The sequence below is a fragment of the Vipera berus genome (genome assembly GCF_964194415.1).
Source record: "Vipera berus genome assembly, chromosome: 2".
NCBI classification, from domain to species: domain Eukaryota; kingdom Metazoa; phylum Chordata; class Lepidosauria; order Squamata; family Viperidae; genus Vipera; species Vipera berus.
The window spans coordinates 113956162-113981149 of record NC_138203.1 but is presented as its reverse complement, the minus strand read 5'-3'; the positions used below and the strand labels follow the sequence as shown (position 1 = coordinate 113981149).

Here is a 24988-nt window from a genome sequence, read left to right as displayed (position 1 = left end):
GTAATAACCATTTTTCCACACTAAGCAAATAAAATTCTTATTGTTGTTAGTAAATATACAATTGCATATCTACATTTGTTACATTTTTCTAATAGTGTCAATAATATCAGTTTGGAATATCTGATATTATTGACACTATTAGAAAAATGTAACAAATTTTGCATCTGCACTCAATTTTCATTTATTTAGTCCATATCCTATTTTTGCTTTTTTCAATTTAATTTCCCATCCATGTTCAAAGTATCATTTATAATTTCAAAACAAGTTATATTTGGGTAACCAAAAGCATCCCTTATTCAAAGTTCTTAGCATATTCTTATTTCCCTTTTCATACCCTGTAAACCGCCCTGAGTCCTTCGGGAAAGGGCGGTATATAAATATAATAAAATAAATAAATATTCTGATTACAAATACTATCTATCTAGTTATAATAATACTTCTATTTCTAACAATCTATTCTTAACGATATTCAAACATCTAATTAGTAATAAAGCATCCCCTCTAATAACTTCTGTTTCCTTCAATCTTACTCTAGCTTTCTTCCTTTGCCAACTAACTTTCCAAGTCAATGCATTTGGATCATCAAATAATTCTTCCTCTATTTTTGTATATATTAATTGAAGCAAGAGAAACAATTTAGTTAAAGTATTTTTGGAAGAACTAGCCCACTGATATTCATTAAACAGCCTCCCTCCTTCTCCAGAGTTTAGAATATCTTTTATATATCCATATTTTCTCAAGACTAACTAGATTTGGGTGTACGAATGCTTCCATTGTTGAAAGCCATCCTGGAATTTTCAAATTTATTTTACATTTTATTTTTTCCCATGTTAGTAATAACGCCTTTCTAATGTAGTGGTTTTGGAAATATTTATGAATTTTATTTTTCCCATAACATAGGAAAGCATGCCAACCAAGTTGTAAGTCATGTCCCTCTAGATACAATAATCTTTTATTTCTGAGGGTTATCCATTCTTTTACCCATGTTAACACCAATGCTTGGTAAAATAATATCCAATCTGGCAAACCAAAACCTCCATTTCCCTTAGCTTCTTGTAACATTTTCAATTTAATTCTAGCTTTCTTTCCTTGCCAGATAAATCTTAAAATTAAGGACTTCAGGTCTTCAAAAAAAATGTTCTCTAGTTTTATAGGTATCATTTGGAATAAGAAAAGTATTTTTGGTAATATATTCATTTTCACCGTAGCAATTCTCCCTAACATTAACAACTGCAGATTTTTCCAAGTCAAGTTTTATTTGGTTTAGTAATTTTGTTTTTTATCATTGAATATCTTGCTGTCAAATATATTCCGAAATATTTAACCTTTTTAACTATTTGTAGATCTGTTTTCTGACAATTGTTTTTTTGTTGTTTTTCTGTAAGATTTTAAACTATCACTTTAGTTTTTTTCTATTTATCTTCAATCCTACTGTCTCTCCAAACTGTTCTATCTTTTCCAATAATTTAGGAATCATCTCTAAGGGTTCCTCTAGTCTAGAATGAATACCAAATCATCTGCAAAGGCTTGAAATTTCTTAGCTTTCACCTTTTACCTCTAGTCCTTTAATTTCTAAATCTTGTCTAATATTTCTATTTAAAACTTCAAAGATTAAAATAAATAACAATGGGGATAGTGGATGTCCTTTTCTTGTGCCTTTTCTTAGACTCTGCATAGTCTCCATTTACAATCACTTTTGCTGTTTCTTTGTGATATATTGTCTTGGTCATATTTATAAAATTTTGTCCAAGTCCATTGTTTTTAGTTGTTGTGTCATAAATTGCCAAGCAACATTATCAAATGCCTTTTAAGCGTCTAGAAATACTAATGCCAGTTGCCTCCCTGGATGCATTTCACAATATTCCAATAGGTCCATTATAATTCTTAAATTATTTTTTTATTTGTCTCTTTGGTAGAAATCCATTTTGGTCTGGATGTATAAATTCAATCAAAAATCTTTTCAGTCTCTCAGCTATTATTGAAGTAAAGATTTTATAAAGGTAAAGGTAAAGGTTCCCCCGCACATGCATGCTAGTCGTTTCCGACTCTAGGGACCGGTGCTCATCTCCGTTTCAAAGCCAAAGAGCCAGCGCTTGTCCGAGGACGTCTCCGTGGTCATGTGGCCGGCATGACTAGACGCCAAAGGCGCACGGAACGCTGTTAACTTCCCACCGTAGTGGTCCCTATTCTTCTACTTGCATTTTTACGTGCTTTCGAACTGCTAGGTTGGCAGAAGCTGGGACGAGTAACAGGCGCTCACTCTGCTACGCGGCACTTGGGATTCGACCCACCAAACTGCCGACCTTCTGATCGACAAGCTCAGCGTCCTAACCCACTGAGCCACTGCGTTGGTATCAGAGTAATATTTGCTTCTGTCCATGTATTTGGGAATTTAGCCTCCAATAGAAATTGATTACAGACCTCTTTCAATGGTAAACGCAGTGTAGACATTTATAAAACTCTACTGGGAGCCCATCTGGTCCTGGTGTTTTGTCATTTTGTTTTTTTATAGCCTCTTATCAATTCCCTCATTGTTATTTTCTCATTTAACATAGTTCTGAAGTTTTCTGAGACTTTTGGTAAGTTAAGTTTTTTCCATACACTTCTTTGAAGTGTTTCATTAGTCGGAACCATGACAGAGTTGTTTTCTCCCATGAAATTTCTTCCATATCACAGTTTCATAATATTCATTATCTTTTTTATTGTCTCACTTTTAAATTGTAGACAACCTTTTTCATCTACTAAATTGTTTATCAGTTTTTTCTCCGTTTTTTAAGTTTGTAAGCTAGCTATCTTCCTGGTTTATTTGCATTTTCAAAAAAGTTTTGCTTTGCTCTTTTAATTTGCTGCACCAGTTTTTCTGATTCTATTAAATTTAGTTTGTGTTTTATTATTTCCATTTGTCTTTTCAATACTTTCTTTTGTGGATTTATTTGTAGTTCTAATTCTAATTTTTCAAATTCTTCTCTTAACAATGTTGTATCTTCTTTATTTTCTTTAAAAAAATCATTTCTTTTGTTGCTAATTGTATAAATTCTTTCTCTTTTAATATGGATTGATTCAAGGTCCATCTTAATTTTTTCTGTATTCCTTTCATCATTTTTAAGGGATTATGGTCTGCCCAAGTGCCTAATTCTATCTCAATTTCCTGCATATTGATTCTTAATTCAGGCATCATCTAAATCACGTCAATTCTGGACCAAGTTTTATAACTGTTTGAGTAAAATGTATATTGTAGCTTTTCTAAATTCGTTTCTCTCCAAGTATCTTGTACACCAATTACCTCTATCATGTTAAAAAAAGTCTTAGGTAGTCTCTTTCTTCCTTGTTTTCCTGTTTTGCTACTTTTATTGTCTAATGTCCCATCTACTATTGCAGACATGTCAAACTCGTGACGTCACGTGATGTCGTGCAATGTATCGGGATGGTTTTGCCATTGCCGGCAATGGGGTGGGTGCGGCTTCTGGATGATGCATCCAGCCCATGGGCCGGCATTAAAATTCCCTACTAAGGAAATATTTTGATATTCCATTTCTACTATTTTTCTATGACATTTTTGCTAAAATTCTTCTTGCTTATTGTTTGCTGCATATATTACTATCAAAAGTATGTTTTTGATTTAAAATTATTTCCACCATTACAATTCTTCCTCCTTCATCTGAATAGATCATTTTAGAGTCTATTGTCTCTCTAACATATACAGCTACTCCTCTCTTGTTTTTGTTGCACTGATGCACAGTAGTTTCCCAATTTTTGGACATTCCAAAAGTTTGTAATATAGTTTTTTATGTTATGTTTTATGTTTAATTATATTTATTTTAATTTCTGCAATTTTAAAAAAAATCTTTTCCTTTTTGATGGGGGAGTTCAGTCCATTTATATTCACTGAAAAAAAATCCGTTTTCCTTCTCCATTTTGTTTACTTATGTTTAGGTCTTGTTGATCTTGTGGTTCTCTGCTCTCTTGCCATTCCCTCGCCCTCTTGGTCTGTCTTCTCTTTCTCTTCTTCAATTTGTGTAATTGTTTCCTCTGTTGCTTGTTCTATCTGTTTCTGGACTTCTCTATCCTCTTGTTGGTATTGTGTTCTTTCTTCCAAAAATACTCTGCCTTCCAAATTGAGTCCAATCTTATATTGTTCCAATTAATTAAAATCTCTTCTGGCATTAACTATCTGAACTTTACACCTTTTGCAATTAGCTTTGTAGTCAGAAAGTGATATTGTTTTCGGATGTCCCTTATTCTCTTAGGCATCTGCTTCAACACCACAATTTCCCTGTTTCTGTATTGTAGTGGATTATCCCTAACTCTTTTCAATATCTCATCCCTCATTGTTTTCCTTACAAATCTAACGTGGACTTCTCTAGGCACTTTCTGTTTCATTGCATAGCTTGAATTCATTCTAAATGTCTGATCAATCTTCAATTGCATCTGCCTCCGCCAGTAAATTAATAATCACTTCCCCTATAAATATCTTTCTTGTCTTCAGGTATATTCTGGAATCTTAAATAATATACAGCTGTCTCCATTTCCAAGGCTGCAACTGCTCCTTCTAGGCTTTGATTTGCTTGTCCTAGCTTTCATCTTCTTCCATTATTGCCTCCATTTTTTAATCAGTTTCTTCTGATTTATCCTCCATTTTCTGAATTCTTTGTTCATTTTTAGCAATCATTTGTTTATGGACATCAAATTGTGTCTCTATATCAAGCATTTGCTCATTTAGCTTATCTAAGTTGTTTTTTGTCTCTTCATGATTCTTCTTTGTTTCTTGAATTAATTGTAATGTGGCTTGCATTTCTTTTTGGAAATTGTTTTTTTCTCGTAACATTGTTTCAATGGATCCCTGCCTTGCTGGACTAGATGTCCCAGAGGAGGGTACAGAAGAAGGTTTTTTTTTTGTAATTTTAGTATGTGGTACACTCATTTTTCAATTAATCAGCTTTTGTAAATCCACAGGAAAAAAGGAAAAGAAAATCCAACTGCTTTAGGCTATAATCCCACCATGAAAAAAGCCAACTTTTTAGGCTAATCCAAATATTCCGATCAGTTCAAAAATATAAAGAGCCTCTATCATCTCCAAATAGTTTCTTTAATAGTTGTATCCAGAGCCAGGAGATATGATTATACAAAACTTTTCCTAGCATAGAATCACACAGAATCCTTTTTGTTTACAACAGGTGTTAGTCCAAGGTCAGCAATTTCTCTAGTTCTTTTTGTATTATTGTAGCGCCTTCTTCTTCCCACCACGAGATGTCCTCATTTAACTGTAATGTCTATATCCAGGTTTAAAAAACTTTTAAAAATTCTTTCTCAGGGAAAATAAGAAATTTTCCCAAATCCTAAAAGTTAGCAAAGTTTTCTTGATATCAATCCCAATTTCATTTTCTATATATATATTTTTGTATTCCTTAATATTGTTCCCCCATTTAAGATTTTTTGCCGCTTTTAACTCCCTATTTCCAAATCTTCCTGGGGTCTTTTGCTTTTGGAAATTGTCCAATCCAGGGATTCATATTTGTAAATCCATAGGGAAAAGAAATAAAAAGCTGTCTCATCCAGATCTCAACACGTTGTTGAAAATAAGCTGTTCAGTGGCATGCAGCGTTTCTCGCTTCTTTCCCAGCTGTCTATGACTCGGGCTGTCTGTGCAGTTGCTGGCAGCCTTTCTCCCATCTGTTTGAAGGGTTCCTTAGTTTGATTGGGCTGACCACAATTGGCTCCAAGCTCCCAAGGCTTCCCTTCCTCCTCGTCGCCTCTCCAGGGCAACTTTCCGACCCCTTGTGGTCCCCAGATGGAGCAAAATCAGACTAGGAAACCAGAGTCCCAGTTTCTTTCATCTGTGCCGTCATGACAGCAAACCGGAAGTCCCAAATTACATTTTGGTTTAATGTAATGTTCAGATCCAACTAAAGAGAAATTCTCTGCTCCAAACAACCCCAGCAAGATATTTAACAATACTTCGGTTGCCACCAAATATTCTTTGCTTATGGACAAATGCAGCTACAGAAAAATAAAAAGTAAAACTGAAATAAACCCCAGAATCTGTCATTAATCTTAAGAGATGTGCAACAAAAGACAAGGGACAAGCTAATGATCATATAGAAAGAACACTAAGCAAATATGAAATAACTATACCTTACTCCCCCAATGCCTATGGAGAAACAGGGTTCCAAGATGATTTAGTTCCAAATCACACCTCTTTTTTATAGTCATTTACCATTTGGAGGATATGTACACATACAGAGCAATCAGCATAATGATTTTGAACCACCCAAGTTGTTTCCATTCAGTTCCTGCCTTTCAGATAGCTAATAACTACAATGAATTCTTGCCTCACCTCTCCTTCAGCTCCTTCTGTTCTTCTACATAAGTCTAGAAAAAGGGAAAAAGAAAATTCAGCCAGTAACTTTACATGTTTTAGATTTTAGAACTGTTTGAGGGGATCCAGACTTCAAATTGATATACTTGCAAACCCCTTCCAGACTCACCAGTTGATTTTTAACTGTTATCTCTTCTTCATCCTCTTCATCAGCATATTTGCTACAGAAAAAAAGAACGATGAGTTGACCAATCTTTGCTCACAAACACTTGAAATTAAAGAAACCAAATTATCTGAAACATAAATTTCAGTCCTCTGATACTGATGAGATATTGCTTCCAAAGAGGTTGAATCTTCTCAGAAAGAAACAAAGCTGCTCATACATTCATCCTACTGCTAAGCTGATATAAACTTACTAAGGATGGGAAAGTGAAGTACGAACATTTTCTTTCAGTTCCAGATACAGAAATGTAGCACGGGAAACCTAACTCCTCTATACTGCAAAAACGCAAGTGTCATTACATGAAAATATGGTGACAAGATAGTCTACTACAGAATCACTGAATTTCTCATGTCATTGGAAAATTCACTTTGTTAGACATGCCATCTGAAGGGTTTGGAATAAAGTTCCCTACAAAGATTCCTAGGTATTATCCTAGGAAGCTTTCTTTAGAAATTTGTTAAATGAGTTTTGCCCTATGTTATGACTTTTCTTGCCACAGTTGTTAAGTGAATCACTGTAGCTGTTAAATTAGTAACACAGCTATTAAGTGAATATGGTTTCCCCATTGACTCTGCTTGTCAGATGGTTGCAAAAGGTGATCATATGACCCCAGGACAGTGCAATGGTCATAAATTTGAGTTACTTGTCAAGCATCCAAATGTAAATCACATGACCACAGGGATGCTGCAACGGTCATAAGTGTGAAGCCATATAGGGACACAGTATTCTACTGCAGAGTAGACAAACTTTAGTGCTGATGACATAACGGCAGCTGAAGCTCCCTGCTAGTTTACAGCAGGGTTGTCAAACTCAATTTCATTGAGTTTCATCAGCATTGTGGTTGCCCTCAGGGGGGGCCGGGTGTGTGTGGCCAGGGTGTGCGTGGCCTACTGGGTGGGCATGGGTTGAGTGGGTGTGGCCTACTGGGTAGGCATGGCATCATTCACGTCAAGGGTACCTATGGGCAGAAGGAGATGGGACCGGGGCAAGTGCCAAGGCATGGTCCACTGGAAGAGCTTCACTGTTCCTCTCAGGCCAGGGCGGGGGCTGGACTGTGGCACGGAGGTCAAATGCCCAGCCCAGCCCTCAAGCACCCACGGCACTAAGCCCAGTCCCACTTCCCCAAGGGGGCACCCAGCTGCACTTACCTCCTCAAGGCTGCTGCTGCTGTGCTTGCTCTCCTTAGCCAGGTTGCTCATGATGGGTACGAGGGCAAAGTCAAGACAGAGGCCCACTCCATCTCCATGTGAGGAGACCTGGCTTTGTATCCAAAGCTTCCTTAGCAATAGGATGGGAGACACACACCCCCCGCCAGGATAGACCAGGAGGAGGAGGCAAGGGGATGGTGAAAGGGCAGCAGGGAAGGATTAAGGCAGGACTTCCCTCAGACCCTCCCTCTCCTTCCTTCCTAAGAATGGTGGGAAAATATTTGAAATGAGGGAGGAAGAAAAACAGGCAAGAAATGCAGCTGAGGAAGTGTCATCCTTCATGAGGAATGAAGAAATGCACCATCGCCTGGAAGTGGCCAGCACATGGCCCTTGCCTACTTCACATATCTGGTTTGGTGGGCTGTGAGGAAGGGGATGCCATGAGCAGCATGAGAGTTGATGTAACCTGCACAATGCTGCCCAGCCCCCAGCCTTCCCGGTTTTGGCAGGCAGTGGTGTGCTCTCCTCACAGTGTCGAGAGGCTGAGCTGGGTGGCATGAATCTGAAGAGAAGCGCAATGCTGCCCAGCCTCTAGCCTGCCTGAAGTAGGCAGGGCTGTGTGCTGGCCACTTCCAGGTGATGGTGTATTTCTTCATTCCTCACAAAGGGTGATACCTCCCCAGCGTGCGCCCAAGGGGCAGGGCCGACGCGGCAGGGGCTGGTCCCTTGCTGTTTCCAGACAGCCTTGTGGAGCTAAGACTGAATGCGTTTCAGCATAGATGGCCACCACAAAATTGTACATTGGCTCCTGGCCGGCCTGGGCCAGGGCCAGGGCCAAGGCAGCGGGGGCCGTTCCCTCACTGTTTCCAGGATGGGTTCGTGGGCCACATGAAACCACTTCGCAGGCCAGATCTGGCCCCCAGGCCTTGTGTTTAACATGTCTTGTTTACAGCTTTCCAGTGCAAAAATAAGCCCCCAATATAAGCACACATTCAAAATGAGCAGGAGGCATAGTTTAGAAAAACTTTATCTATAAAATATATATAAACATGATACATACAGTTTCATTTAGCTCTGGGGAACATCAACAACTCTTAACTTGGAGATCAAAAGAAAACAATGTCAGCACCCCAATGTCAGCACCCCACCGTCCTGTGCGCTCCCACAGAGAGGGCCTCCTCAGGGTGCCACCGCTCAAGGAATGTCGGCTGGTGGCCCCCAGGGGGAGGGCATTCTCAGTAGGTGCGCCAGCCCTCTGGAACAGCTTACCAACCGAAATCCGGATGGCCCCTGACCTCCGTACCTTCCGTCGCGACTTAAAAACTTTCCTGTTCCAGCAGTCCGGCCTGGCATGATAGCGTTAATTGGGGTCCCAGTTTGTTTTCATTAGTGTTTCTTATTATTTTTATTGTTCAATCTGTATACATTCCTTCCTCTGTACACCGCCCCGAGTCCCTCGGGAGAAGGGCGGTTTATAAAAACTAATAAATAAATAAATAAATAAATAAAAACAACACAGAGAAAACAAGACACGCCCAGACCTAGACTGGATCACATGCCTCACACAGCCAATATTGTGTCTTAATCAAAAACAGTTCTCATTGGCTGGTTTGTTGCTATGGCTATTCTAGTTTATAAAATTTCTTACACACTGACACTTTCCATTTTGTTGTTGTTGTTAGTTGCGAAGTCGTGTCCGACCCATCGCGACCCTGTGGACAATGTTCCTCCAGGCCTTCCTGTCCTTTCCATTTAGTTTGACATAATTTCTGAACTATGTTATTCCTAGTATTGATTTTTGCTGCCGTATTCTCTAGGTGTATCTTATAGTAGAGACTCCAGTCCTAAGTACTTTGGCTGGGGATCATAGGGGAATAGGTTGTTGTTTAAGTAGACCTTCAGGGCTTAAACAAGCTAGTTTGTTGTTAAGGTGGAAGCACATGGCTACTGTTTTGCTGGTGCTAGGAGTAAGCCTCCAGTCAGTGAAGAGTTTTTCCAAGATTTTAAGATCTTTGGACAGGAACCTGCCTGCCACCTCCATGTGTTTTTCTTGTCTTGCTGCTGGCATATCTGATATATATGTTGAATAGTGTAGGTGCCATTACAGAGCCTTGTGGAAAGCCAATATTTAATCTTCTTACCTTACCTATGTTGTCCCTCATTATTATCTGAAAGGACCAATCACTCAGCATGTTATTAATTACTTGATAGAGATTTTTGCAGGGGATATGGCAGTTTGTATAACAACCCGTCCTTCCAAACTGTGTTGTATGCCTGTTAGGTCTACAGATTTGGCCATGGTTTTGAGACCTCATTGGAATCCTGCTTCAATATAGTATGTTAGGTTCCAGTCTTGTTGGAAGCTGGCTTGTTCCACAGGCAGATGTTTATCTATTATGGGACCTATCCTGTTTATAATTAATCTTTATAGCAGGAACTCAAAAGGGTGATTTGGTGGTAGCTATTAACTCTGTCTTATAGTTTGCCAGGTTTTAGAAGTGATGTTATTCTAGCATTTTTTAATTATGATGGAAGGCAGCCGTTGGAAACTACATCTGAAAGGAATTTACCAATCCAATTCTGTGTGCGCCTCCAAAGTTTATCAGGAATTCTGGAGGAATACCATTGATGCCTGATGCTTTATCACATTTCAGACTACCAATGTCAGTGTCAATTTCCTTTATAGAGAAAGCATTTCACCGGAATGCTGAAAAGCTGAAAATGCTTTTTTGATGAGAATGGGGTGTCCTTTCACCCTTGGAGCTTTGGAGAGAGATATAGCTCAGGGGACTATTTGGCCAGGGGTTATACTGGGTGTTTGTCATGCGGGTTGCCTAACTCCACTCAGTTTTCTTAATAGGCCCCAAGCTTTCCTGCTGGATTTGCTGAAACTTAGTGATTCTGTGTATTGTTCCCACTTCTTACATCAAGCTTCATCCAAGCTGTGTAAAAAACCATCGGTGATCTTGGGATCACGCTCTGTAAAAGGTTTGGTAGAGTCCTTCAGTCCATCCTGGGATGTACTCTCTTCTAAATCCTTGAGGGATATGTCTTTTCGTAAAGGCGATTATCGCCTTCAAGAATCTATGATAATGCTGACTACTTGGTGAAATCCACTGTATGAATGAACCTTTATTGTCAAAGTACAACTATGTGTACATTGAGATTAGCTGAGCCTCCCTTTGTGCTCCCACCCCCCCAACACACAGTGACAACAAACCCTCCATCTTACTACACCATGTGAACCAACTACACCACACACCGGCCTCCCAAGTCAATTCTGTAAAATTCACAAAAGTTATTTCTCATTCAAAAGCCTAACAGCCCACAGATAAAAGCTGTTTTCAGCCTGTTGGTGCGGCTGGCTATATTCCTATATCTCCTACCTGATGGTAGGAGAGTAAAGAGATACCATCCAGGGTGTGAGTCATCCCTGAGAATTTTCCTCACTCTTCCAAGGCAACGAGCCCTGGCGATGTCATCCAGTGGTGTCAGGGGACAGCCTACAATGTCTTGTGCTGTACTCACCACCCTCTGTAATACTTTCCTATCTGCGGCTGTCAGACCAGCATACCAAACCACAATACCATACGAGAGGACGCTCTCTATAGTAGACTGGTAAAAGAGGGTCATTAGCCGTTGTTCTACCCTGTTCTTCCGCAAGACCCTGAGAAAGTGAAGCCTCTGTTGGGCCTTTCTAGCCACCTGGGTTGTATTAACTTTCCAGGTCAGATCTTCACAGAGGTAGACTCCCAGAAATTTAAAGGCGGAAACTCTCTCCACACAGTCCTTCCCGATGTAAAGTGGGGCAGGTTCCTCCTTTTTCCTCCGGAAGTCTAGCACCATCTCTTTCGTCTTGCCGATGTTCAGGTGCAAGTTGTTGTTACTATACCATATGGATAGTTTTTGTACCTCTGCCCTGTATGCTGTCTCATTTCCACCTGTAATAAGACCCACCACAGTTGTATCATCTGCGAACTTAATTATCGCAGTGGATGGGTCAGATGATACACAGTCATATGTGTATAAAGAGTACAGGTAGGGGCTAAGTACACAGCCCTGTGGCGAGCTGGTACAAAGCTTCAGGGGGGTGGACAAAGCAGACCCGACCCTCACTGTTTGTAGCCACTCCCTAAGAAAGTCTTGAATCCAATCGCAGATGGCGGGGGAGAATTTCAAGTCAGTCAGCTTCTCGATGGGAATGCTCGGCAAAATGGTGTTAAAAGCTGAGCTATAGTCAACAAAAAGCATCCTGACATAACTTCCAGGTTTCTCAAGATGACTTGCTACAGAGTGTAAAGCAGTAGCTATGGCATCGTCTGTCGACCTATTTCCCCTATAGGCAAATTGATGTTTATCAAAATCCAGTGGGAGGCATGTCCTGAGATGTTGGAGAACCAATCTTTCGAAGCATTCATGACTACAAACGTTAATCCAATAGATCTGTAGTCGTTCAGGCACTCAACTGCAGTTTTCTTGGGGACCGGGACAATGGTAGCTGCTTTCAAGGACGATAGTACACATGCCGTTTGCAGGGAGATGTTAAAAATCCTTGTCAGGACCCCTGCTAATTGGTCGGCACAATTCCTAACCACTATCCCCAGCACCCTGTCTGGGCCTGCAGCTTTGCTGGGATTCACAGCCTTCAATACAGCTCTCGCTTGGTGTTTACACAGGGTGAGTGGCTGAAAATCAGAAGGCCGGCCGGCAGAAGCTATGGGGTCTGATCTTTTTACCTCGTAGCGAGCGAAGAAGATATTCAGCTCCTCAGCCAACAAGGCATCGGTGTTAGCCATGCTCCTCGTACTGCCCTTGTAGTTGGTTAAGTGCTGCAGTCCCTGCCATACTTGCCTCGGATCATTGTCTGCTAAGTGGTTCTCCACCTTGTGTTTATATTGTTGTTTCACCATCCTAATGCCTCTTCTGAGATTTGCCCTGGGCTCTCTGTATGTGTCCCTGTCCCTTGCCTTAAAGGCAGAATCCCGGGCTCTCAGGAGTGTTCGTATCTCTGCAGTCATCCAGGGTTTACAGTTCCCGTAAACTCTAATGCACTTATCTGTTGTTACACTATCAGTGCATGTTCTAATATAAGAGAGTACGGCATCTGTACATGCATTCAGATCTTGTTCTTTGAATACATTCCAGTCAGTGGTTTCAAAGCAGTCCTACAACTGGCTGAGAGCACCTACTGGCCAGGTTTTGACCCTTTTTGTGACTGCCTGAGTTCTTTCCTGAGAGGGACATACTTTGGGCACAACAGGAGTGAAAGATGGTCAGATGTACCCAGGTGAGGGAGAGGGAAAGCTCTGTATGCCTGGTTTTAACAAGGTTTTCAGCAAATTTGGGTCAGTTGACTTTTTGAAAGTTTCATCTGGGTCTGGGATACAGATTATGGGAATTTGGATGAAAATTATATATAAAGATTTGGGTAAAAATTATATATAAAGTTACTTCAAATGTATGCAGGAAGTGTAAATGTAAAGAAGGAACTTATTATCATCTATGATGGACTTCCAACAAAGCCAAGTGTCATGGTTCCGACAGATAAAATTCTTCAAAGAACCTTGAGGCATTGTTTACCTTAAAGTAAAGTTAAAGGTTCCCCCGCACATGCGTGCTAGTCGTTTCTGATTCTAGGGGCCGGTTCTCATCTCCGTTTCAAAGCCGAAGAGCCAGCGCTTGTCCGAGGACGTCTCCGTGGTCATGTGGCCGGCAAGACTAGACGCCAAAGGCGCACGGAACGCTGTTTACCTTAAGGAGTCTTTAATCAAAAGAGCATAGCTTCGGCAGGTACATGGTCAAGCCGAAATCTGGATTCCCCTCCCCTAAGAACACAGTATCAAGCACAGTTCCTCTCTCTAATTAACTGTCATAAATCACATTCTTCAGTTAGTTTGAATTGTAAGCTTTCCCTCCTGTTTAACAGCCTGCCAAATTCTTATCTTCTCTTATTACAAACAGTCTTGAGATACATTCTCCCTACTCCCCCCCAGAGTCCACTAATTCTAACTCTAAAAGTAATATACAAGTTAAAGAAAAAGACTACATCTCCCTATGTTGTCAAGCAAGAACATCTGATGTTAGCAGCATTGACACCAAGATATATTGGAATAGGATTCATATCTTAATACAGAAGATTCTTAAAGTGAATACAAAGATAAAGCTAGAGACTTTTGTTTTAGTCCTAATGGACAAAGAACTTGAAAAATAAATTGGAACTGCGATATTACTGTGTTTCCCCAAAAATAAGACCCATGCCGAAAATAAGCCCAGGGGGGTTGGGCATGGCCAGCACAAGCAGCTGCGCAAGCTGGGGCCGAAGGCGTCCTTGGCGCAGTGCAGGTAAGTCTGCAATCAGAGGCAGAGGTGGGGGGAAGTGTTTGGGTATCTATGGGGCACTTCAGAACCGAGCGAATCACTTTGTTCCGAAGTGCCCCATAGGCGCTCAAACACTTCCCTCTGAGATCTGACAGAGAATAAAAGCTCCATTTGGTTGCAAATGGGACGCCTGAAGACAGAGCTAATCACTCCATTTCAAAAAGCCCCATTTGCAAAGAGACGGAACTTCCATTCTCTGTCTGATCTCCGTTCACAGGAAGTGTTTGGGTGCCTATGGGGTGCTTTGGAATGAAGCGATTCACTCGGTTCAAAAGTGCCCCATTGGCACCTACTTTTGCCCCGGAGATCTGACGGAAACTGGAAGCTCCATCTGCTTGTGAATGGGATGCTTGGAGACAGAGCTAATCGCTCCATTTCAAAGTGCCCCATTTGCAAGGAAACTGAGCTTCCTTGAAGGAGATGGAGCTTCCTCTGCCTCCTTACCAGCCTGAGGCTCTAGTCTTGGCACTAGATTTAAATAGCATGTAATGATGCCAGAGGGGCCGTCCTGGGGGAGAGGATTCTGCTGTTGCTGCTGGCCAGCCTGGGGTGTGCTCTGCCGCTGCCTCCCAAGTTCCACTTTCACCCGCTGTTGAGGATTTTCATGTCTGTCAGCTGGCTTGGGAGGTAGCAGCGGGGGGCAGCCCAGGCCAGCCCAACAGCAGCAACAGCAGAATCTTCCCTCCAGGACAGAGCACTATGCCGCCGCCACTGCTTCCCAAACCAGCTGCTGCATATGAAAATCCTGGGTAGCAGGCAAAGGTGGAGTTTGGGAGACAGCATCAGGGCATGGCCCAGGATGGCCCAGCAGCAGCAGCACCAGGATGGCTGGTAACGAGGTAGAGGCTCCAGGTGGGGATGGCAGATGCATGGGGCAGGTCAGGCGACTAGCAGAGAGCTCCGCCACCACTGCTGCTTCCCCCTTGGAGCTGCAAGCATGAAGCAGTCTCCTTTAAGCCCCCCGCAGCCTCCAGGCATCTTTTTTCTGCCAAGGGCCATTTGGATATTTATAACATCATTTGCGGGCCATACAAAATTATTAACTTAAAATTTAGTCTGCTATATTTGATCAAACATTTAACTATCTCACTTCTAATATGATGGCTGGAACTGCTTCTTTTTGGTGAGGTGTGTGATGTTAGCTGGTACCGAGGGGAGTCGTGCACAACATGTCTCTACTCGGCAGTGAAATGGGAGAAGCTGGGACCGAAGACAGCAGTGAGTCAGCTGTCCAAAACTATCCCAGAGAAGGCACTTCCATCTGGTTGGAGGAAGCCGTTGCTCTAGAAGACTGCTCGAGATTGAGATGGTCACTCAGTGACGGGAAGAAAGAAGACTGGGAAGAAAGAACGCAAAGAGTAACTTTCACCCGAGGTCAGAAGAAGACTCGAAAGTAAAGGACAGAAATCTTTTCTGACAATAAAGAATCAGACAGGCAGTTAGACCTGATGGAGGGGATCTTGAAGTGCGCCACACGTTACATGGTGGAAGTTTTTGAGGACCTGAAAGCCAGATCCCTGGGCTGCCAAGAAAGGGAAGAAGAACTAGCCGAGGAAATCGAACACGGTGAAGGAGAGACTGTAACCACCGAGGCGGCAGGTGGGGCTGCGGGGTTGACAAAAACTACTCAGGCAGTCTGACAGCAAGCACTCCTTGGAGGGCTCGGTCCCCATGACCACTTCAAAAGAGAACTCCCCCGGATGAGCCAAAGCTAGTTCCATTGGGAGTTAAATTTGATGGGGATCCTCAACAATTGGGATTCTTCTTGGCTCACATCCTCACATACATTCAAGTGTATGGGAGGTCTCTCTCCAACTATGCAGCTAAGATCAGGGTCATCACCCTAGGCACCAGATGGATGGTGACTCTATATAACTGCGACACTCCTGAACTCCGAAATTTTAACCGGTTCATGACCTTCCTGAGATGCCGGTTTGAAGATCGCTTGGCAGACCAGAAGGCTTGGGATCATATAAAAACAGTGAAACAGGGGCATTGACTGGAGGTGTTTCGCGACTTGGCTTGCCACCTCAACTGGCCCAAAGACATCCTGAAAAGCTGTTTCCAAGACAGGCTAAACAACGATCTATAAAATGCTTTTGTGGCCCAGGGAGCACCAGCTCGCCTGTATGTCAAGCTGGTATGTCCTAGCTAAAGAAGTGAAAATCGACCAGACCCACAACCTGTACCGTTCTACAAAGTCAGGTGTGTGTGTGTGAAGCCAGCCGGAGAAGAGAAGGAAAGGCCAGCAAAATCTCAGTGAACCAACCGCATTCCTCTGCCTGATTCAAGTGCAGCAAAGAAGGGCGTTGTGCCATGGAATGCTGCAGCAAAACTCCGGCTAGGAAGCCACATTGCCCAGCACTTGAAAGACATGGCCCTGAAGTCCACTGGAGGTTATGGAGCTCCCCCAAGCCCCAAAGGCTGGGAGCAGAGCTCCAACCCCATCAGGCAACGAGCTGGGGATGTCGGAGTGCAACTATGACAACGACTCATTGTTAAGTGGGCCGATTGAACCCCTAACTATGCCCATAGAACTGTCGATCCCAGGCATGGGCAGGAGAATGGCCATAACTACACTGATGGACTTGGGATGCACCAGTGCTTAATAAGCCCCAGCCTAGTTGGGAAAAAGGGACTTCCCCTTAGGAAACTCAAAGACCCCATTGCCTTTTGTCAGTTCGATGGGTCCGTGGCAGGGGGCATCCCAGCAAGCTTTGTCACTGAACTCCTGGGACTCACCATGGGATGCCACTGAGACACTTTGGCTTTCATTGTGGCTCTTGGCATGGAATGGCCCCTTGTCCTTAGGCTAACCTGGTTAAAGAAATAGAAGCCCTTTATCGACTGGAGAGAGGGGAGGTAAAGTTCCCAAGGAAGAGAGCTCCTCCCCGGGGTTGCCTGGTAATAGAACGGAGGGTCCGAAGCAAGAATTAGTGTCCGCGCTGAGTGAGGAAGAGACTCAGAGCATTCCAAAAGAGTACCACAATTTAGCCGAGGTTTTCAGTGAAAAGAGGTCAGACTGTGCAATTGAAATCATGCCAGGGGCTGTTACCTAAACTGAAACTATATTTGATGACTCCTAGGGAACTAAATGAGCTATGCAAGCTCATTGACAAGAATTTAACCCGGGGTTTCATCCAGCCAGCCAGACTTTGGGTGGCAGCCCCTGTGCTATTCAGAGAGAAGGATGGGTCTCTTCATCTCTGCTTGGATTATAGGTGTTTGTACACAGTATCCATGGAAAACATGTACCCCCTGCCCCTCATGAGGTACATGCTAGCTCACCTAGCAAAAGAAAAAATCTTCTCTAAATTTGACTTGTGAGAAGTGTACTATCGCATTAAAGAGGGGGATGAATGGAAGACTGCTTTCCAACTGCCCCCTAGGTTGCTTCCAATTTAGGGTGCTCCCTTTCAGGTTACATGAAGGCCCAGCAGTGTTCATGCAACTAATCAATGAGGCCCTCCATGAGCTCTTGTACAAGGGGGTTCTGGTGTATTTGGACGATATCTTGATATCTTGGATCTACATTGAAACTAAAGCCAAACATGTAAAGTGAGTTAGGGCAGACCTAAAGAAGCTCCGCACTGCTAAATTGTATGCCAAATTCTCAGTGTGAATTTCTAATGATAGAATTGACTATCTGGGCTATAACATCTCCCACAAAGGAGTGGAGATGGACCCATAGAAAGTGCGGGCCATCATGGAGTGGACCCCTCCCTGCACCAGGAAGCAGTTACAGAGCTTTCTGGGATTTGCCAACTTTTACAGGAAATTTATCCCCTTGTTTGTTCAAACTTACTGAAAACTAAGGGAGGGGGTAAGCCGAAGTCCAGCCAGCCACTAAAATGGACAGCAGAATATCAATCTGCATTCAAGAAACTTAAGAACTTTTTCCCATGGAGCTGGTATTGAAAAGCCATTTGTGATTCAGGCTGACGCTAAGGATGTGGCAGTGGAGGCGCATTACTGCAGAAAAACCAGCAGGGTCAGTTACAACCCTGTGCTTACACATCCAAAAATTGTCTGAGACTGAACAATGATGGGCAGCTTGGGAGAAGGAGGCCTATGCAGTGAGATGGGCCCTCTTAACTTGGTGACATTTCTTAGAAGACATTTCTTTCCAGGTCTGGACTGATCATAAGAATCTCGAACCTTTAAAAAACCCCAGGAGATTGTCTCTGAAACAGGCATGCTGGACTCAACACTTCCACCATCCACTACCTGCCCGGAGGAAAAAACTTCCTGGCAGATGCTTTGTCAGGAATGCCACAATACAACAGTAGGACGGCAGAGGTGGTTAAACCCCTCCTTTCCCCACAGTAACTGGTGGCCCCTGTCACTACGAGAGTGCAGGCTAAGAAAATCCTGCCATTAGACAATGTGGGGGTCGAGGAGTTAAAGAAGGCGCTGGAAAAAGATGAGTGGTTTGGAGGATACAGACACCTCTGTTCGATGCAAGAGGGTTTGGTCTGTGTTGGAAGGAAGCTGTATATGCCTGCAAGTCAGAGACTTAAAAATCATACAGGCCTATCACAATTCGAAAAAGCCAAGACACTTTGGGTTTGTAAAGACTCTTCACCTGCTTAAGCGGCAATTTTGGTGGCCATCTTTAAAGAAAGACATTGAAAGCTATGTGGCCAGCTGCCCAACGTGACTGGCCAAGCGAAGGCAGGGGAAAATGACTGGCCTCCTGCAGCCAGTAGCGAGCCCTTTAGCACTCTGGAGAGCAATCTCCATGGATTTTATTGTGGAGTTACCTGAAAGCATGGGAAATACTGTCATTTGGGTTGTCACTCCAAACAAAAAGGTCAATCAATCAATTTCAACTTCTCGCAAAAAAACAACAATCATGTCTCAAAGTTGGAATTGATTGACCTTTTTTCCTCTCAGATACTTAGTTTCCCTGCATGCTGCGGCAGCAGATCACAAAGGAGAAACGGCACGGTGCTGGAAGCCAGGTAAGCAAAGAAATGCAATTCCTGAAGGAAGCAAGGGCATTTGGACAGTGGTGTGGCAAGCTCTCCAGCTCCACGGGGAAGGGGCAGCTGGCATGGATGCTGACGGCAGGATGCCTCCCCACTTTACCACCCTCTCTCCCTGAGCCTCCGGGACTCCACCTGCCACTTTGGTCCTGGGGCAAGGGCCCCCCCGCTCTGGCCGGAGGTCAGCCTGACTACCCCCACCTCAGCACCCTTCCCGCCCCCACATTTATTAATGATAGTTGTAGCATCCTGGGACCATGTGATCCCATTTGTGAACTTCTCAGTCAGCCTTCAACAAGCAAAGTCAATGGGAAAAGCTTTGTAACCACAATTCATTTAACAACCGTAGCAAAATATGTTGTAAAATCAGGCACATTTTACTTAAAAACCACCTTGCCTAGCAATAGAAATTTTGGTCCCAACTGTGGTTGTAGGTTGTATAATGTATCAATGAATATTAAAAATTACATGCCAAAGAAATGTCATAAAAATTGCAGATAGCTTTCAGGAAATCTGTTACATGGTAAAATGCGTATTCACCACTGAGTGCCTGTTTCCTCTCTTATAATGCCTTCTTTTGAGAGTGAACGTAAATACAATTCTCTTCTTGCTAACTATTCCAGTGCCTGGGTGAGCATTTGAAAGACAAGGCATTGGGGGGGAGGAGAAGAGACGAGAGGAAAACTAAGATAAAATCATAAGCACAGTTGTAGTCATGTGATTTTCCACTTAGTGATTTAGTTCCTAGTCCCAATCGTGATCACTAAATGAGAACTACTTGTACCATTGAAAAAATACTTGAACACAGAAGATATGTATTTGGACTTAATATGAGGATAAAGGTTCAAATACTTATCTTCTGTGTTTTGTCAATGACTTGAAACCTCAGAAAATAAGTGTAAAACGTACCTAATGCTATCCCAATTACACTCCTCTCTAAAATCATTTAAGCAAAGATAAACTCTCAGTGTTCAACATCTCTAACCTATATATGAGGTAGTCCAACTTTTTATGTCTTACCCTGCCTTCTCCACCATAACTTTTCTCTCATAATCCTTAAGAAACATGGGCTTTTTTTTCTTCTTTTTAAAAGTCTTCTTACAAACAATGGCTGAACAAGAATCTGAGAAGAGAATCAAGCATAATTGATCACCTGACAACTACTAGTAAAGTTAAATCTCATTACCCAACCCAAATAACGAAATGTGTGTATTTATATTTGGATAAAAAGCCACTGGACAGTTGCCTTAATCTAACAAATTTGTAAATTATACTCACCTTCCTCAGTGTAGAAAGTGACATTCTTTTGATAAATTCGGGGATCCTTTGTTTTTAATAAGCCTAACATGGAATAAAAAGCACGATCCAGTTTGGGGTCAAGTTCCTATCGTAGAAGGAAAGAATCACCAAAGCATTAGAAAAAAAAATAGTTGCTCTGTGGTACTATTTTTCAATTTTTCCCAGCAAAGATAGAACCTGAAAAGTATAAACAACAGAAAGCTTTATAGCTTGTCCTTTATAACTGAGTCCCTTAGGACAGAGGTCCCCAATCTTTTGGGCACCAGGGACCGGTTCTGTGGGGAGGTTTTTCTACGGACTGGGGGGTGCATGGTTTTGTGTGCTGCCTGCATCCCACAGATGTGGCTTTGCTTGTCTGTGTGGCCTAGTTGCAGGTATACAGCAGCCCAGTAGTGGTCCACGGACTGGGGGTTGGGGATCCCTGCCTTAGGAAGTCTGATCCTGCTATCCTTCAAAAGAGCTCTGAAGACAGGGCCCTTTCCCCAGAAAAGAGCTTTATCCAGTGCTTATTGCTAAGAATCCTCCCTGGCCCTCTCCATGTCTTTTATCACTGTTTTTAATTTATTGCTTTTGCTTTTAATCCTTGCAAGACACAGAAAATCCTCAATGAGTGGAAAGCATTAGATACACATTATTTAAAAATTTAAATTATAAGTAACACTTCTAGGAAGGTGATAAGAACCGCATCCCCTGGCAGCAAATATCAGAGTTCCCCTTTGCGAACCCCTGGGAGGGCAGCGTTTCACTTGCACAGGGAAACGGCCCCTAAACGTCAACCCAGCCATCGCTCCGAATGCTTTGGAATTTCAGTTTTCAGAGTAGCAAGGGAACAACACTCCTCAGGAAACGCAACCCAATATACCCAATTGAAAGCTAGGTGGAAGTTAGATCAAAAGGTTGGCATCACAATTATAGATCAAAATTTAGTAAAACAAATTAGAGACTTAAATTGTGCACATATAAAGATATGTAATGCTTTAATTGAATTGGATTCGGAAACGGAATTAGTTAAAGACGGTATGATAAAGTGGGCACAAAATATTCAGGAACCAATTTCGCTGGACACTTGGGAGATAATTTGGGTCAGAAATGTTAAATTTACTCAGGCTCAAAACTTAAGAGAAAATTTTTATAAAATGTTTTATAGATGGCATCTGGATCCCAAGAAGTTGTCTAACATGTATCCTAAATTACAGTCTAAATGTTGGAGATGTGGTAGTTTAGAAGCCACCTATTTTCATATGTGGTGGACTTGTAGAAATATAAAAGCTTTTTGGATTAAAATTTGGTGGAACATTCAAAAGATTTTTAAGAGAAAGATAAAGTTTTCTCCACAATTGTTTTTATTGGGTATTGTTGTAGATTGCGATGTTAAAGAAACCAATTTGATGTTGAATATGATAACAGCAGCACGGTTACTGGTGGGACAATATTGGAAGAAGGATAGTTTGCCTACTATAGAAGAATGGGTGTTTAAAGTTTCGAATCTTGCAGAAATGTCTAAGATTTCTGCTTACTTGAAAGATCATTCACAGGAAAGATATATTTCAGTTTGGAGGAGATGGATAGATTATATTCAGAATAAATATGGGACTAAAAAGTTCCATTTAGCTTATGAGATTTTAGAGGGATATTGTTATTGATCTTAGTGTTGGTACTTTGTATGTATCTATGTTAAAGGGGAGTTAAAGCACATTATGAATTTGTTTAATTGTATATTATGCATAATTTTTATTTAGAATATGATTATTATAACTATAATCCTGTATTTAGCTCTGGGAAGTGGGGGGGGAGTGGGCGGGTTTGGGGTGGGGGGGATTTGGGGATATATTGTAAAATCTTGTTTTTGTAAAACTCTTTAATTAAAAAAAAAGGAAACGCAACCCAATTCTCCCGGATTAACAGAAACTAGAGCTTCTTGTCACTCGCTATCTGCCCTTCAAATTGGCGGCGTAACGCCTACCCACCTCTTCTTCGCTAGACGCCGACTCGGAACTCGAGGCTTTTTTTTCTTCCCCATATTTGTCCTGCACTGAGGGAGCGAGAAACGAGGCATTACATGAAGACAGCCCCAAAGGCCGTAACAAATCCCCATAACAAATCCCCCAAAGCCCAAACCCGACCACTTTGTCCACGACTCACGCCGCTGCAGCTCCTCGCGACGCCGGTACTTTTCATAACGCACAGCAAACGCCGCGTTGACCCGCAACGGCTGCCCGGACATAGCTTTACCACTCAGCCCTCCTGCGCTGAAGCAGGTTCATTTCCGGGCCGCTCAGGACGGAAAGGGTTGGGCTCACCAGCGGAAATAATTGGATATCCTTCCAGTCGCCGGGAGGCTATCAATCAGCAAATTGTTCCACGGGAGTGAAGGCGGGGGCCAATAGACTACGCAGAACTTGCCCAATGTAGAATAGGCGGGACGAATGTCCTCACCGTCACTCTTCTCAAGCGAGGCAGAATTCCAAAGTGGGATGGCTTCTTAAAAACGTAAACGCATTATTACTTAAGAGCTTCTAAAACCGAACATATCAAGCATCATTTTAGAGATAGTGATGTATGATTATAAAATGCAAAAGAGTGTTTTACGTTTTTCTTTTTTTAAGTATGTTTTATTATTTTTTAACATAATAATCGTAATATTCGGTAGACAGTGCGTTCTCTGGGTTTACATTTAACAAACATTCACTAACAATTAAATTCTATAATCCACATGATAACTTTACTTGATTTCCTCGTTTCCCCATAGTGTTCTTTTACCAATATAAAAGTTTTCTAATATTTCTACAAATAATAATCATATCTATATAATATTCCTTTTCTATCTAGTCATTCTGGTTGTCTCATCATATATCCTGTTTACAGTTCCTGTTTACATTTGTTTTTCCCACGATGTTCTAAATATTTTTACTGGTTAAGATTTTCTCAAGAGTTAATTACATTTAAATATTTAAATCTATTTTTTTCTCATGTAAACCAACCCAATACTTTTACTGAGTGTTTTTCTTAAAAAAAAAAAGGTGCCAGAACTCAGAGGTGCTGTCACTGGGAGCGATGCCGGTGTCTTGCTACGGCATTGCTGCCCGTCCTTTGCACCCCCACCCCTGCGGCTTGGAGCCACATGCCGTGGGGATTCCCCTCCCCACAGCCACCATGGGGATTCCCCTCCCTGCAGTTGCCACGCCCCGGCCCGTGCTGAGCCCCCACCCGGAGCTGTTTCGAACCCCAACCCAGAGGTGTGTCCCTCATGGCAGTGGTCTCTGGCGCCAAACAGCTGATGGCCTCCGGCACTGGCACTAGTTCACTTACTGCCCCATCACTTCCAAATGCAGTAAGTAAGTGAGCGAGCAAGTGGCGTTTGGAAGCGATGGGGCAGTGAGTTAGTGAACGAGCAAATGGCGTTTGGAAGTGACGGGGCAGTAAGTGAGCGAGCAAGCAAGAGGCCTTTGAAAGAGATGGAGTGAGTGGGGGAGAGACTGAATGAGGTGCCTTTGAAAGAGACGGAGGAGTGAGTGAGAGCAACTGGAGGCTTTTGTGAGCAAAGTGTGAGTGAGTGGGGGGGCTTTTGCGAGCGGGTGAGAGAAAAATGGAAAAGAAGGGGAAAAGGGAAAAAGAAAAGGCAGACTTCTGACTTCCTCTGTTACAGGAGTAGAAGGAAGCATTAACATTGAACCTCAACTTTTTGCTTTTCTATAATATTATAAACTAGCCATTTCTATCACAATAAATGAATCTAACCAATGAAACCCAAAATACCCCCCCTTTTTTTTAGTCATCAAGTTTTTGACACCTTGTTAAGCACTGGTAATGCTTGAATATTGTCATGTCCTAAAAGTGGTACAATTTCTCAAATGGTTGAAAAGCCCTGATGTAAATGCAGCCTAAATTGTTTATTGCCATCCTATTTGCAAATATCTTACTTACCTAGTTGAGATGGTGTAGTTGGGCAGCAGGGAGGGGTGCAAAGTTCCTGCCTTCGCTGCAGACAACTTGCCTGTGCAACATTGCACAGTGAAAGATTGTGACTAAACAAAATTTTAATGTACAGATACCACCAGAAATTTTTTTAGCCTTTTTAATAAATGTTGTTATTGATGTTAAGCTCACCATGGAAAACATCATATATTGTTATGTATATACTAGGTTAATTATTTAAAGACTGAAGTGCAACATAACTAGATTCTAAATAGTCTATTTTTCAAAACACACAACAGTCCAAACAGTAAAAGTAAAGTCCAAATTAAGAATATTTCATTTTTAAGAATTGTTTAATTTAAAGTGGTTTAGTTGTGATAGATGGTTATAGATCCAAAATAGTTTTCAAGAATATTTACAAAAGATGCTATTTTTTTCTAGCATCAGCTAAATTAGACATATTACATTGAGAAAAATGTTTCTCATTTCTTTCCTGTTACCTTTATTGATTTCATTGCAGAGATGTTAACATAGGAAACAGATTATTTTGTTATCTAATTTTACCTTCCAAAAGACAGAAGCAGATGAAAAATGTGAGGTTCTTTCCTGTTGGCTTTTTGAATTAGCTGTTTTAGATTCTAAAAGTTTAGTTCCTAAAGAAGTAACCTTGTAAATAATTTTACTGTCCTCCTCTAGTGCAGGGTAGGCAACCTTGGCTCTT

At 42.0% G+C, this 24988-nt stretch overlaps 1 protein-coding gene across 1 annotated transcript in view; it reads right to left on the bottom strand.

Moving 5' to 3' along the window:
- Window positions 1-22627, bottom strand: part of KRI1 (KRI1 homolog) — an 89124-nt gene extending 66497 nt beyond the window's left edge. Inside the window, exons 1-6 of the mRNA XM_081318256.1 lie at window positions 22495-22627; window positions 22320-22384; window positions 20332-20437; window positions 20074-20176; window positions 6486-6537; window positions 6335-6369 (exon numbers count right to left, since the gene is read on the bottom strand). Coding sequence (XP_081174382.1) covers window positions 6335-6369; window positions 6486-6537; window positions 20074-20176; window positions 20332-20437; window positions 22320-22384; window positions 22495-22576 — 443 coding nt within the window. The 5' untranslated portion in view covers window positions 22577-22627. The remainder of the gene's footprint in view (window positions 1-6334; window positions 6370-6485; window positions 6538-20073; window positions 20177-20331; window positions 20438-22319; window positions 22385-22494) is intronic.
- Between the last annotated feature and the right edge of the window lie 2361 nt (window positions 22628-24988).